General features: G+C 49.7%; 1 protein-coding gene across 7 annotated transcripts in view; it reads left to right on the top strand.

The window, feature by feature from the left end:
- Nucleotides 1-13180, top strand: part of SIPA1L3 (signal induced proliferation associated 1 like 3) — a 292121-nt gene that overhangs the window by 172568 nt on the left and 106373 nt on the right. For all 7 annotated transcript variants that reach the window (XM_063621132.1, XM_055248054.2, XM_063621131.1 and 4 more), the window contains 3 exons: nucleotides 449-579; nucleotides 11794-11982; nucleotides 12877-13051. In XM_063621132.1, coding sequence (XP_063477202.1) covers nucleotides 449-579; nucleotides 11794-11982; nucleotides 12877-13051 — 495 coding nt within the window. The remainder of the gene's footprint in view (nucleotides 1-448; nucleotides 580-11793; nucleotides 11983-12876; nucleotides 13052-13180) is intronic.

The raw sequence follows: 13180 nt of genomic DNA, 5'->3' as shown, positions 1-13180 counted from the left end.
CTCTCTAGACTAGAATCTTACTCAACAGTTTCACAAGGGCTAATCAGTAGTTAAACCAAGTGAACCATTTGCAAACAAGGGATTAATCACAGTGATGCTGGGTTGATAGCATGCCATGCACTGTACTGTTTCATATTTGTAGCTTCATTTTGCCTTCACATCAGCTCTCTGAATTGTGGGTGGCATCAAGGTCCCGTTTTCTCAGATGAGAGCGCTGAGGCTCAGAAAAGTTCTGTGGCTTGGCAGAGGTGGTATAGTAAGGTAGGCTTTTGCCTCTTACAGTTTCTCTACTGGGGGTGTCTGTGACCAGGCATGAGGTTTGCGTGACCAGCATCCCACAGATTGCACAGGACACTGCCTGGGGTCACCCTATCTGCAGGCCTGCTGGGCATCAGGGCCCCTCCTTCCCAGACAGCTGAGCCTGAACTCGCCTGCTCTTCCTTCTTAGAACATGCCAATTACTTCGGCGTGGATGACAAGCTGGGGCCAGTGGCTGTGAGCATTAAGCGGGAGAAGCTGGAAGACCACAAGGAGCACGGACCTCAGTACCAGTACAGGATCATCTTCCGGACCCGCGAGGTAGGTCCCATCACTCTCGTTCTTATTAAAGATATCATAGCCACTCGCATCTCGAGCCAGGTTCTTGGGGCAAACGCTTCCCCAGCTTTATCTCATGGAATCCTCCCAACAACTCCGGGAGAGCAATCCTGTTAGTCTCTCCATCTCACAGAGGAGGAAACTAAGACTCAGAGTTTAAATGACTTCTGGCCAGGCACGGTGGCTCACGCCAGTAATCCCAGCACTTTGGGAAGCTTGGCAGTTGGCTCACTTGAGGTCAGGAGTTCAAGACCAGCCTGACCAACATGGCGGAACCCCATCTCTACCAAAAAAAACAAATTAGCCGGGCATGGTAGCACATGCCTGTAATCCCAGCACTTTGGGAAGCTTGGCGGGTGTCTCACTTGAGGTCAGGAGTTCAAGACCAGCCTGACCAACATGGCAAAACCCCATCTCTACCAAAAATACAAATTAGCTGGGTGTGGTAGCACGCGCCTGTAATCCCAGCTATTGGGGAGACTGAGCCAGGTGAATTGCTTGAACCTGGGAGGCAGAGGCTGCAGTCAGCTGAGATTATGCCACTGCACTCCAGCCTGCCAGCCTGGGTGACAGAGTGAGACTCTGTCTCAAAAAAAAAAAGAGAAATTAAATGATTTCTATAGATCAATGAATCAGTGGCCAGACCAAGATTTCAGTCCAGGGTGTCTGACTTCAGAGCCCAACATTACAAAACCTGTTTGCAAGAGATTAACTCTAATAAGCATAAGAAATAAAAGGGAAGGTAAGGGATCATTTTAGGATCATGAGGTGTCCTACATAATGGAAAGAATTAAGGCAACAAGCCTCAGGCAGGACAGGAACTGGGGACTCTCAACCACAGGCACTGCTGTTAAGCCAATCAGCTCAAGGTACTCCCAATGTGTCACTTTCCATTCTGAGTAGAGAAGCCCATGGTCCTGGCTGGAGGCCTTCCCCTGGATTAAATGTCAGCTGTGGCTAGTGGGGAAGGCCTGTTGGGGCACCCATGCTCTATTAGGACTCTAAATTGTAAGTGACAGAAATCTATTTCTAACTTGCTTAAGTCAGAAATAACATTCATTGGTTCATGCAACTGCAAATCTACGGGTAGGGCAAGCTTCAGGCATAGCTGGACTTAGAGACTCAAATGCAGTCGCCAGAACTCTGCTTCTTTAGCTCTCTGCTTGGTTCTGCTTTTCGCATCGCGAATGTCATTTTCTTCTGCCACTAACAAGCTCTCACCATGTCATGGGAAAATGGAGATGGGCTGCTCAAATCTACATCTTTGCACCTTCTCATCCAAAAGGCTCAGACTGGCCAGGTGCGGTGGCTCACACCTGTAATCCCAGCGCTTTGGGAGGCCGAGGTAGGCAGATCACCTGAGGTCAGGAGTTCGAGACCAGCCTAGCCAACATGGTAAAACCCTGTCTCTACTAAAAATACAAAAATTAGCTGGGCGTGGTGACAGGTGCCTGTAATCTCAGCTACTCAGGAGGCTGAGACAGGAGAATTGCTTGAACCCGGGAGGCGGAGGTTGCAGTGAGCTGAGATCGCGCCATTGTACTGCAGCCTAGGTGAGAAACGCAAAACTCTATCTCAAAAAAAAAAAAAAAAAAAAAAAAAAAAGGCTTACACTGATTTATCTGGGAGGAACTCTGGCTCTGCTTTAGATCACAAGCCCAAGTCCTGAGCCAGTCGCTGTGATCAGGGGTGGTAGAGGAAACTGCCAGGTCTAGCATGTGTTACCCACCCTGGGTCCAGGGGCAGGGCCAGGCACTGTGATTGACAGTTCCACTAGAGCTCCCTGGAGGAGGAGGCAGGGCAGATCCTCAGCAAAAAGAGGGGACCCAGGCAAGCAGAAATGACAGAGAGGTCCAGAAGACCCAAATAAGGAAGACTTTTCAGAAAACGGGCATTCGACAGCTAGGCAGGCCCTCCAGAATGGGTCTCCCTCAGCCTGCATTGCCCCAGCCCCTTGGGCCTGGCCTTTGCCCAGACATGGAAGCCTAGCAGGCTGAGGCTGCCAAGGACTTTGATTGTGGGGCCAGCCAAGTCCTGGACCTCATCCAGGCTGGCAGATGCAGCTCGGAGTGCCCTTGCCCCATCCCCTGACCAAGACCTTCCCACTGTGTTGGGGGAATGGGATGGCGCGGAGGCATTGCAGTAGCCAGGAAGAGGCAGCCCTAAAACCATGTGCCCCAAACCACAGGTGGTCACCAGCCTCTGTCTCCCCAGCCCTCTCCTCCCTCTACCCATGTTTCTGGCCAGATGAGCACCAGAGCAGAATGAGAGGTGACAGCTCACACTGCATCTGGCTGTTTTAGGACATATGGGCAACTGCTGGGTGAAATGGCGCCTACAGTCATATACTTATAAATAGGCCGGGTGCAGCGGCTCACACCTGTAATCCCAGCACTTTGGGAGGCCAAGGCAGGTGGGTCCCTTGAGCCCTGGAGTTCGAGACCAGCCTGGCCAATATGGTAAAACCCTGTCTCTACTAAAAACACAAAAATTAGCTGGGTATATTAGCGCACACTTATAGTCTTAGCTGCTTGGGAGGCTGAGGCATGAGAATCTTTTGAACCCAGGAGGTAGAGGTTGTAGTGAGCCAAGATCGCACCACTGCACTCCAGCCTGGGTGACGGAGTGAGACTCGGTCTCAAAAATATATACATACACACATATATACATAAAATATTTATTATGAAGGCTGTTATTACTGCAAATCTCCTTTATACTGTGTGTCAGGCAATATTCTATACCTTTTATATATATTAACTCACTTAAATCTCATCACGATTCTAGGATGAAGACACTGTTGTCCTCATTTACAGATGACAGAACAGGCACAGAGAGGTTAAGAGACTTGCCCAAAGCACCCTCCAGGGAGTGGCAGGGCAGGGTGCCTGCCTGTGTTCTGGCCGCCGCACTCGCTGCCTCTGGGGTTTGACTAAGTCAGCTTAGACTGCACACTGGACCCACTCATGAGTTAGGAGCTCAACCAACTCAGTGCTAGCGTTTGTGTTTTTGTTCATAATGAAAATATAATAGGCCAGGCGTGGAGGCTCACGTCTGTAATCCCAGCACTTTGGGAGGCTGAGGCGGGTGGATCACCCGAGGTCAGGAGTTCGAGACCAGACTGGCCAACATGGCGAAACCCTCTCTCTACTACAAATACAAAAAAAATTACCTAGGCATGGTAGCAGGTGCCTGTAATCCCAGCTTCTCAGGAGGCTGAGGCAGGAGAATCGCTTGAACCTGAGAGGTGGAGGTTGCAGTGAGCCAAGATCACTCCATTGCACTCCAGGCTGGGTGACACAGTGAGACTCCGTCTCAAAAAAAAAAAAAGAAAATACAATATATAGGCAGGCATGGTGGCTCACACCTGTAATCCCAGCATTTTGGGGCGGGAGGTTAAGACGGAAGGATTGCTTGAAGCCTGGAGTTCAAGACCAGCCTAGGCACCATACTGAGACCTGTGTCTCTAAAAAATAAAAAATACCAGACTATAGCATTAGGAGAAATACCTAATGTAAATGACAAGTTAATGGGTGCAGCAAACCAACATGGCACATGTAATACCTATGGAACAAACCTGCACGTTGTGCACATGTATCCTAGAACTTAAAGTATAATATTTAAGTCACACATACTGAGAGTCATGAGACTTTAGTGCATGGATACTGGGTTATATAATTTTTTGCTGTGATTTCCTGTTCACTAAGTTTGAAACTGGCTTGATGCCATTCCCAGTGTGTACCTGCTCCCGTCCACTTCCGACCCCCAGCACCTACAAAACTAGCCATGGGGGACTCTGATCCATCCCTGATGACAGCACAGGGACCCTTTGAGTCTCACAGCCACAGGCCTGGGATCCATCCATTCCACAGACATTTGCTCAGTGTTCCCCTGTCCCAGCTCTATGCTGGGCATGGAGGGTACCATAGCAAACAAGGCAGCAAAGATGCTCGTGAGACTGGGTCTTTGAGGGGGAGACAGCAGGACGCAGAACACATTAGCAAATTACGCTGTAGGTGCTTCCCATGGTGACAAGGTGGGGAACAAAGCAAGGAGGAATGATGAGTGTGGCAGGTGCTTAGATTTTTTTTTTTTTTTTTTTTTTTTTTTTTTTTTTGAGACAGAGTCTAGCTTTGTTCCCCAGGCTGGAGTGCAGTGGCACGATCTCTGCTCACTGCAAGCTCCGCCTCCCAGGTTCACGCCATTCTCCTGCCTCAGCCTCCCGAGTAGCTGGGACTACAGGCGCCCGCCACCACGCCCGGCTAATTTTTTGTATTTTTAGTAGAGACGGGGTTTCACTGTGTTAGCCAGGATGGTCTCGATCTCCTGACCTCATGATCTACCTGCCTCGGCCTCCCAAAGTGCTGGGATTACAGGCATGAGCCACTGCGCCCGGCCCAGGTGCTTAGATTTTTAACAGGAAGGTCAAGGGAGGCATCACTGGGAAGGTAACATTGGAGTAAACCTAGAGGAGGGTAGAGGGAGCTGTGTGGACAACTGGAAGAAGAGCATTCCAGGCAGAGCGAACAGCCAGTGCAGAGGTCCTGAGGCAGAGCCATGCTCCGTGGGTTGGAGACCTCCTGTGAGTCCTAGTTTGACCACTCAGCAGTTCTAGAACCTTGGGCACATGGCTCCTTTCCTCTCGGAGCCTCAGTTTCCCCCTTGGAAATTCTCAGCTTACAGAACTGTGTTGTGGACTTGGTGAGGTTGCACCTATCAAGCAGGCAGTGCTGGGCCTGACACTTGACGGGAAGTGATTATGATCGGCACCACTGTTGCAGCCGATGTTCTTTCCCGGGAGGTCAGAGCCCCATCCTGGGAAGCATGGGTTGAGCTCATGGATGGGGTTCTGTCCTTCTCATATCCACACACACATGCCTTGGGGTCCTGTAAACCAGGGCATAGGGGCCAGAGCGAGAGGTCTGGGCTGCCTTCCAAGCCAGCCGGCCTGCCCCAGATGGCCGCCCCCGGGCTGCCAAGCAGACAGTCTCGAGTGGACCCGCATCTCCCAGCAGATGGGATATGAGCATTGGCAGTGCCAGGCTCCCCACTGAGGCAGGAACAGACTTGGAGCTGGGCTTTGGCACCGCTCGTCCAAACCCCAGAGAGCCTGGACAGGACGAGCGCCAGGCCAGGGCTGCCCTGTCTCAAGTCCCTTCTCTGGCACTGTCTCACCCAGGACACTGGGGAGGGAGTGGGGACGGCAACCAGCCAGGAACTGTGTGGCGCCCCCCCAGCCCCAGTGGTTCTCATTGGCCTAGAACACGTGAGTTTTTGACAGACTTTAGTTCTGATAGGGTTAGAGATTTGGATTTTTATTTTATTGGTTTTTCTTTGTTATTTACAAAGTACCAAACGTTTATTGTTAAGAACTTAGACAATACATAAGTATGCAAAGTAGAAAAAGGAGAGTTTCATTAAGTGAAAAAAGCAAGTGTGACCCCGTTTTTGTTCAATAGGTACATCTGATTGTGTGTGTGTCTGTGTGTGTTTGCTTATTTATTTTTGAGACAGGGTCTCACTCTGTCCCCCGGGCTGAAGTGCAATGGTGCAGTCATAGCTCACTGCAGCCTCGAATTCCTGGGCTCAAGCCATCCTCCTGCCTCAGCCTCCCAAGTAGCTGAGACCACAGGCATGCACCGTGCCTGATTAATAATTTTGTTTTATTTTTAGAGACAGAATCTCACTATGTTGCCCCGGCTGGTCTTGAACTCCTGGGCTCAGGTGGCCCTCCTCCTTTGGCCTCCCAAAATTCCGAGATTACAGGCATGAGCCACTGCGCCTGGCCATGTGTATGTTTAAATGAACAATCTCCAAAACATATTGTTAAGTAGGGGGAAAAGCAAAAAATGTAGCTTCCTGCTTAAGGTTAAAAAAATTTAAAACTCAGCTAGGTGCAGTGGCTCACACCTGTAATCCCAGCACTTTGGGACGCTGAGGTGGGAAGATTGCTTGAGCCCAGGAGTTTGAGACCAACCTGGACAACATAGCGAGACCCCATCTCTATTAAAAATAAATTAATTGCCAGGCATGGTAGCTCACGCCTGTAATCCCAGCACTTTGGGAGGCCTACGCAGGTCAGGGATTCGAGACCAGCCTGGGCAACATGACAAAACTCCATCTCTACTAAAAATACAAAAATTAGCTGGGCATGGTGGCACACACCTGTAATCCCAGCTATCCAGGAGGCTGAGGCAGGAGAATCACTTGAACGCAGGAGGCAGAGGCTGCAGTGAGCCAAGATCACACCATTGCATTCCAGCCTGAGCGACAAGAGTGAAACTTCATCTCCAAAAACAAAATAAATAAAAAAGAAACAGAATTTTTAAAACTATTAACTATGCATGTGGCTTTGTACATAAACATTTAACACACATCTACAGATAATAATGGTTAACACACATTGAGCTCTCACTCTATGCCCAAGATACAGCGCTAAGCATTATACATGGATCTTTTTGAATCCTTTCAATGCCTTGAGGCAGGCATTTTTATCCCCACTTTATCAATGAGGAAATAGGGAAATTAAGTGACTTGCCCAGAGTCACACAGCTAGGGAGGAGCTAAGCTAGAATTCGAACCCAGGCAGACCACCTCCTAAGTAACCTCCTAGGAAATGTTCTTCAAGGGTACACCTGCTGCCCAGCACAGAGTGCATCTGAGTCAGGAGTGAGTGGGGATAACCTGTACCAGCTGGAACTCCTTGCTCGTGTGGCACTGTGTGCCTTTCACAGCTCACTTGATTTGTTGCCCTCAACGAGCTGATGCCAGATGTTTTCAGGCTCTGAGCAGAGGAGGGCTGTGATCTGACTCAGGCAGCTGTAGAAAGAATGGACTGGGGACAGGGCAAGGGCAGGGAGACCTGGAGGAGGCTGCTGTCCAGGTGGGAGGTGATGGTGGGGGTGACCAGGTGGAGAGTGAGGTGGCCACTCGTGACCTGCCAGTGTCCCACTTACTGTCCCCAGTGCAGAAGGAGCATTTCAAGTAGTGCGCACCGATGAAGTGGTCAGAGCCAAAATGTGACTGTAAGCCACCGGTCTCCAGGGAGGAAGAATGAAGATTTCTGGTCCGTGCTGTCCCTCGTTCCCAGCAGAGGGCACTGTGGGACAGTGTCAATAGGATATAAAGACACTGATGCTGTTGGTGCCTTAACTGAAACCCACAACCCCAGGGCCACCCAGATTGACAGGGCAAAGCCCCTGCCATCATTGCTTTTTATGATCCGTTTGGACACTAGCCTGCTTGTGATCAGAGAGATTTGTTTGTTTATTACCGGGGCCAGAAGTGGGATCGTTCTATTCCTTCCACACATGCCTCTCGCCCAGGTGCTGGTTGGCGAGGGTGGACTGAGTGCTTAGAGGCGAAGTTATGACATGTTATTTTTGCGACCTCCTGTGTTTGTCGACTTAGGCGAGCATGTTTTTGCAGTTAATACTTATCCTCCTTAGTCTTTTTGTTGTTGTTGTTGTTGTTGTTGTTGAGATGGAGTCTCACTCTGTTGCCTAGGCTGGAATGCAGTGGGAACCCAGTGCAAGCTCCGCCTCCTGGGTTCAAGTGATTCTGCTGCCTCAGCCTCCCGAGTAACTGGGATTAGAGACATGAGCCATCATGCCCAGCTAATTTTTCTATTTTAGTAGAGACAGGGTTTCACCACGTTGGCCAGGCTGGTCTCGAACTCCTGACCTCAGGTGATCCGCCCGCCCCAACCTCTCAAAGTGCTGGGATTAGAGGTGTGAGCCACCACACCTGGCCTCCTCCTTAGTCTTTAAACCACAGCCCCAAGTGTACTTTGGGTGCTTGTAACAAGCCCCCTGGGGAGGGATTTTTCTTTGTGCGTTCTTGGTGTGGCGCTGGTCCAGTGCACGGCAAGACCTGGTGGCCAGCAGCATGCTGTGGCTACAAGCATGAGCTGGTATTAGTGAGGATGTGGAGCAGCAGGAGCTCTCAGACAGGGCTTGTGGGGTGTAAATTGGTACAGCCACTTGGAAAACTATTTGGCAGTTCAGTAAAATTGAAGATTAGCATGCCTAGTGATTTAGCAATTTCTATCCTAGGTATAAACCCAAAAGAAAACGTGTTCGTGTGCACTGAGGTGCTTGTGTGAGGGTTCCTAACAGCACTATTCACAGTTGGCAAATACTGGAAGCAGTTCTGGTGCTCATCAACAGTGAAAAGGAGTAAAACGCCAGCCTCTCGCAACAGCATAGCTGCGTCTCACATATGTAGCATTCAGAGAAAGAAGCCAGATAACAAAAGAATACAAACTGCCTGGCTGGGCGCAGTGGCTCACACCTGTAATCCTGGCACTTCACGAGGCCGAGGCAGGAGGATCACTTGAGCCTAGAAGTTGCAGACCAGCCTGGGCAACATAATGGGACTCTGTCTCTACAAAAAATATACAAAATTAGCCAGGCATGGTGGCACATGCCTATAGTCCCAGCTACTCAGGAGGCTGAGGCAGGGGATTTCTTGCGCCCAGGAGGTCGAGGCTGCAGTGAATTGTGCCACACCATTCCAGCCTGAGCGACAGAGTTAGACCCTGTCTTCAAAAGAAAAAAAGAATAAAAGAATACAAACTGCCTGAAGTTCAAAAATAGACAGAAATAAATAAATGATGGTGTTGAAAGTCAGGATAGAGTTAATTTTGGGGAAAAAGAAAGGGGTACAAATGGGCTGTGGGTGCTGGAAATATCTTGATTTGGATAGTGATTACCCTGGTATTTGCTTTGTGATACTTTCTTTGGCCTCACATCGATGTGTTATGTACTTTTTTTTTTAGACGGAGTTTCACTCTTGTTGCCCAGGCTGGAGTGCAATGGCACGATCTCAGCTCATTGCAACCCCTCCGCCTCCTGGGTTCAAGCGATTCTCCTGCCTCAGCCTCCCAAGTAGCTGGGATTACAGGCATGCGCCATCACGCCCGGCTAATTTTTGTATTTTTAGTGGAGACGGGGTTTCACCCATGTTGGTCAGGCTGGTCTCAAACTCCTGACCTCAGGTGATCTGCCCACCTCGGCCTCCCAAAGTGCTGGGATTACAAGTGCGAGCCACTGTGTCTGGTCTATATACTTTATATATTTGGATTATACCTCACCGTACACATACCAAATATATATATCTCAAAACAAACCACGAGCTTTGGAGAAGTCAGGGCTCGGTTGGAATCTTGGTTGCCATTTTGTCAGCTGTGGTGACCTTGGATAAGGCATGTAATATCTTGGAACTTCAATTTCCTTCTCTAAATCAGAGATAAAACCTCCCTTGAGCAGACCTATACATACAGTTATTACTGTAGTACCTGGAGCACAGCACAGTGAACTGCACCTTCATAAATGTGACTTGTTATTAAGGTATATAAGTTAGACATTTCTTTGGCTGCAAAGCAGTAGAAAACCTGACTACCAATAGCTAAAACAAAGGAAGGTTATTTTAATCATCTAATAAGTCTGGACATAGGCAGCTGCAAGGATTAACTTCTGTGACTTTTTGTTGTCTCTTTCCTCATGATTGCAATCTGGCTGCCACAGCTCCAAACATTTCATTCTCATACCACTGCCCATCACACAAAGAAATGGGCAGGTGGAAAGGGGCTTTCCTTTTTTTTTTTTTTTTTTTTTTTTTGAGACAGTCCTGCTCTGTCACCGGGGCTGGAGTGCAATGGCACAATCTTGGCTTACTGCAACCTCCGCCTCCCAGGTTCAAGCAATTCTCCTGCCGCAGCCTCCTGAGTAGCTGGGATTACAGGCATGCACCACCAGGCCCAAGTAATTTTTGTATTTTTAATGGAGACAGGGTTTTGCCATGTTGGCCAGGCTGGTCTCAAACTCCTGGCCTCAAGTGGTCCACCTGCCTTGGCCTCCCAAAGGGGGCTTTCCTTTTATTAGAGGCAAATCTTCCCCAGAAGTCTTCGCCAAGCACAATTGTCCTCACATCTCATTGCCTGGAATTGGTCACATGGTTGTCTATAGGAAAAACTTGGGAAGCAACATCTGGGGAATGGGAATGAGATGGCTGCGATTGGCATTGACTAAACGTTTTCATCCCTGACTGCACATCAGAAGCACCTGAGAAGGATTAAAAATATGCCATGTATACAAACATGCATGTCTGGCCCCATCCCAGACCAACCAAATTAGAATCACTGGTGATGTCTTGTCTTTTTTTTCTTTTCTTTCCTTTCCTTTTCTTTTCTTTTCTCTTCTCTTCTCTTCTCTCTTTTCTCCTCTTTTCTCTTTCCTTCCCTCCCTCCCTCCCTCCTTTGTTTCTTTTCTTTTATTTCTTTCTCTGACTGAGTCTTGCTCTGTCGCCCAGGCTGGAGTGCAGTGGTGAGATCTTGGCTCACTGTAACCTCCGCCTCCTGGGTTCAAATGATTCTCCTGCCTCAGCCTCCCAAGTAGCTGGGATTACAGGTGCATGCCACCATGCCTGGCTAATTTTTATATTTTTAGTAGAAATGGGGTTTCACCATGTTGGCCAGGGTGGTCTCGAACTCCTGACCTCAAGTGATCCGCCCACCTTGGCCTCCCCAAAGTGCTGGGGTTACAGGTGTGAGCCACCATGCCTGGCTTTTTTTTTTTTTTTTTTTTTTTTTTAATGAAACTGGTCTGAAACCAGTGCCACAGTTCAAGCTCCAAGATGATGCCAGTATTCAAGGCAGGCGGGTGTTTTACATGAGCATTTACAGTAATGTGTACGTAATACAGTGTTACTGTAATAATGACAAGAGCCCACCCCCTGGTAGGACCTGTTTTATTCATTATACTCCCTACTGCCTTACGTAATTCATCTCCCCCATTCCAGTGTCAGCTCCACAAGGACAAGGGTCTTTGTTCATTGCACCTAGAATAGGACTCAGTGCCTCAGAGGAGGCACTCAGCCACTATATGTTGAACAAATAAAGGTAGCTTATGTTATTGTCTCATTTAATTTTCCCAACACCCTTCAAGGTTACGATACCATCCTATACCCATTTCACAAAAGAGCAAGCTGAGGCTCAGAGATACGAAGTCACTTGGTCAAGACCACACAGCTAGGAGGCAGCAAGTTCAAGTTCTGGCTCAGACTTAGGACTTTCTGACCTTAGAGCACAAACTTCCAATCATCACACATGTCTCTTTCAAAACAAGATATCTCTCATATGCTCTCATCCCTTTTTAGGTCTCAAGAGCCCGCTAACCTTCCCTTCTCTCCCTTGAGTAGCTCATCACCCTGCGGGGCTCCATCCTGGAAGATGCTACGCCCACAGCCACCAAGCATGGGACCGGGCGGGGCCTGCCCTTGAAGGATGCCCTGGAGTACGTCATCCCCGAGCTCAACATCCACTGCCTGCGGCTGGCCCTCAACACCCCCAAGGTGACGGAGCAACTGCTGAAGCTCGATGAGCAAGGGGTGAGTCAGGAGCTGGAGGTGGGGGGGCTGCTGGGGCAGTACCTTGCAACCCCACTCCTGGTAGCTTTTTCTATCTTGGTCACTTTCTTTTTTCTTTGCAAGTAACAGAAATCTACTTAAGCTGGTTTCAGCAAAAGGAGGGATTCGAATCAAATTCTAGTGGGCCAAGAGCAGTAATGTAACTGGGTCTCCTAAAGGAGGGAGATCGTCTGGGGGTGAGATAGCTGCTAGGTCCCGATGTGTGCATGCGTATATGTGTCTGTAGTGGGGGGTTAGTATGTCTTTCCTCCCCGCTCCGCACACTGGCTCCCTCTGCTTCTCTCGCCTCTCCCACAGCTCCCAGTCTGTTAGAATTACAGCCACGTGCAGACCCCAGAAAGCTGACCCTGGTCACAGGAGAGCCATCAATTGGGCTATGCATAGGTCAGGTGGCTGCCCAGTCACCAGTGACCAGGGGGATCCGGGATACCTAAAGCTAACATGGTTATTGGGAGCCCACTCCCTAAAAAAGGTATTGACTATAAGCCTTGAGCCCTCCAGAATTTGCTTTTGCAGAATCTCAGCCCATCCCAGTCCACCTACTGTGGGAAGCCAGCCAAGGCAACAGTCTCTTTCATGCAAGCGTGGCATCACCAGCCATCCTCCACCCGCCATAGCGAGAAGAGGCGGCCTGGACACCTTGCTGTGCTTCTCTGGAGTGGAAGGGAGGGGGAGGGACAACTGGGACATGCCGCCATGCCCCAGCACTGTTTTCCCCCCTGTCTGGCTGTGGCTCTGGGTTCCGGAGTGGTCCCAGCAGCTCCCAGGGCTGAAGGCCTCAAACATACCCCTTGCTCCCTTCCCTCTGCCGTCTCTGCCTGGCCTGCCTCCACAAAGCCACTCTTGCCTCTGCAGCTCTGCCGGAAGCACAAGGTGGGCATCCTCTATTGCAAGGCCGGCCAGAGCTCTGAAGAGGAGATGTACAACAACGAGGAGGCCGGCCCCGCCTTCGAGGAGTTCCTCTCCCTCATCGGCGAGAAGGTCTGCCTGAAGGGCTTCACCAAGTACGCTGCCCAGCTGGACGTCAAGAGTAAGTAGGGGGCCAGTTAGATCACAGTGAGCCACCACTGCACTCCTACTCAACGGGCAAAGCTTAAAAGGCCTGGGGATGCCAAGGTGGGGACATGGAGCAGTGGGAGCTCTCAGACTTCACTTGTAG

Source organism: Symphalangus syndactylus, chromosome 17, assembly GCF_028878055.3.
Source record: "Symphalangus syndactylus isolate Jambi chromosome 17, NHGRI_mSymSyn1-v2.1_pri, whole genome shotgun sequence".
Classification (NCBI taxonomy): domain Eukaryota; kingdom Metazoa; phylum Chordata; class Mammalia; order Primates; family Hylobatidae; genus Symphalangus; species Symphalangus syndactylus.
This window is presented reverse-complemented; position numbering and strand designations above follow the sequence as displayed.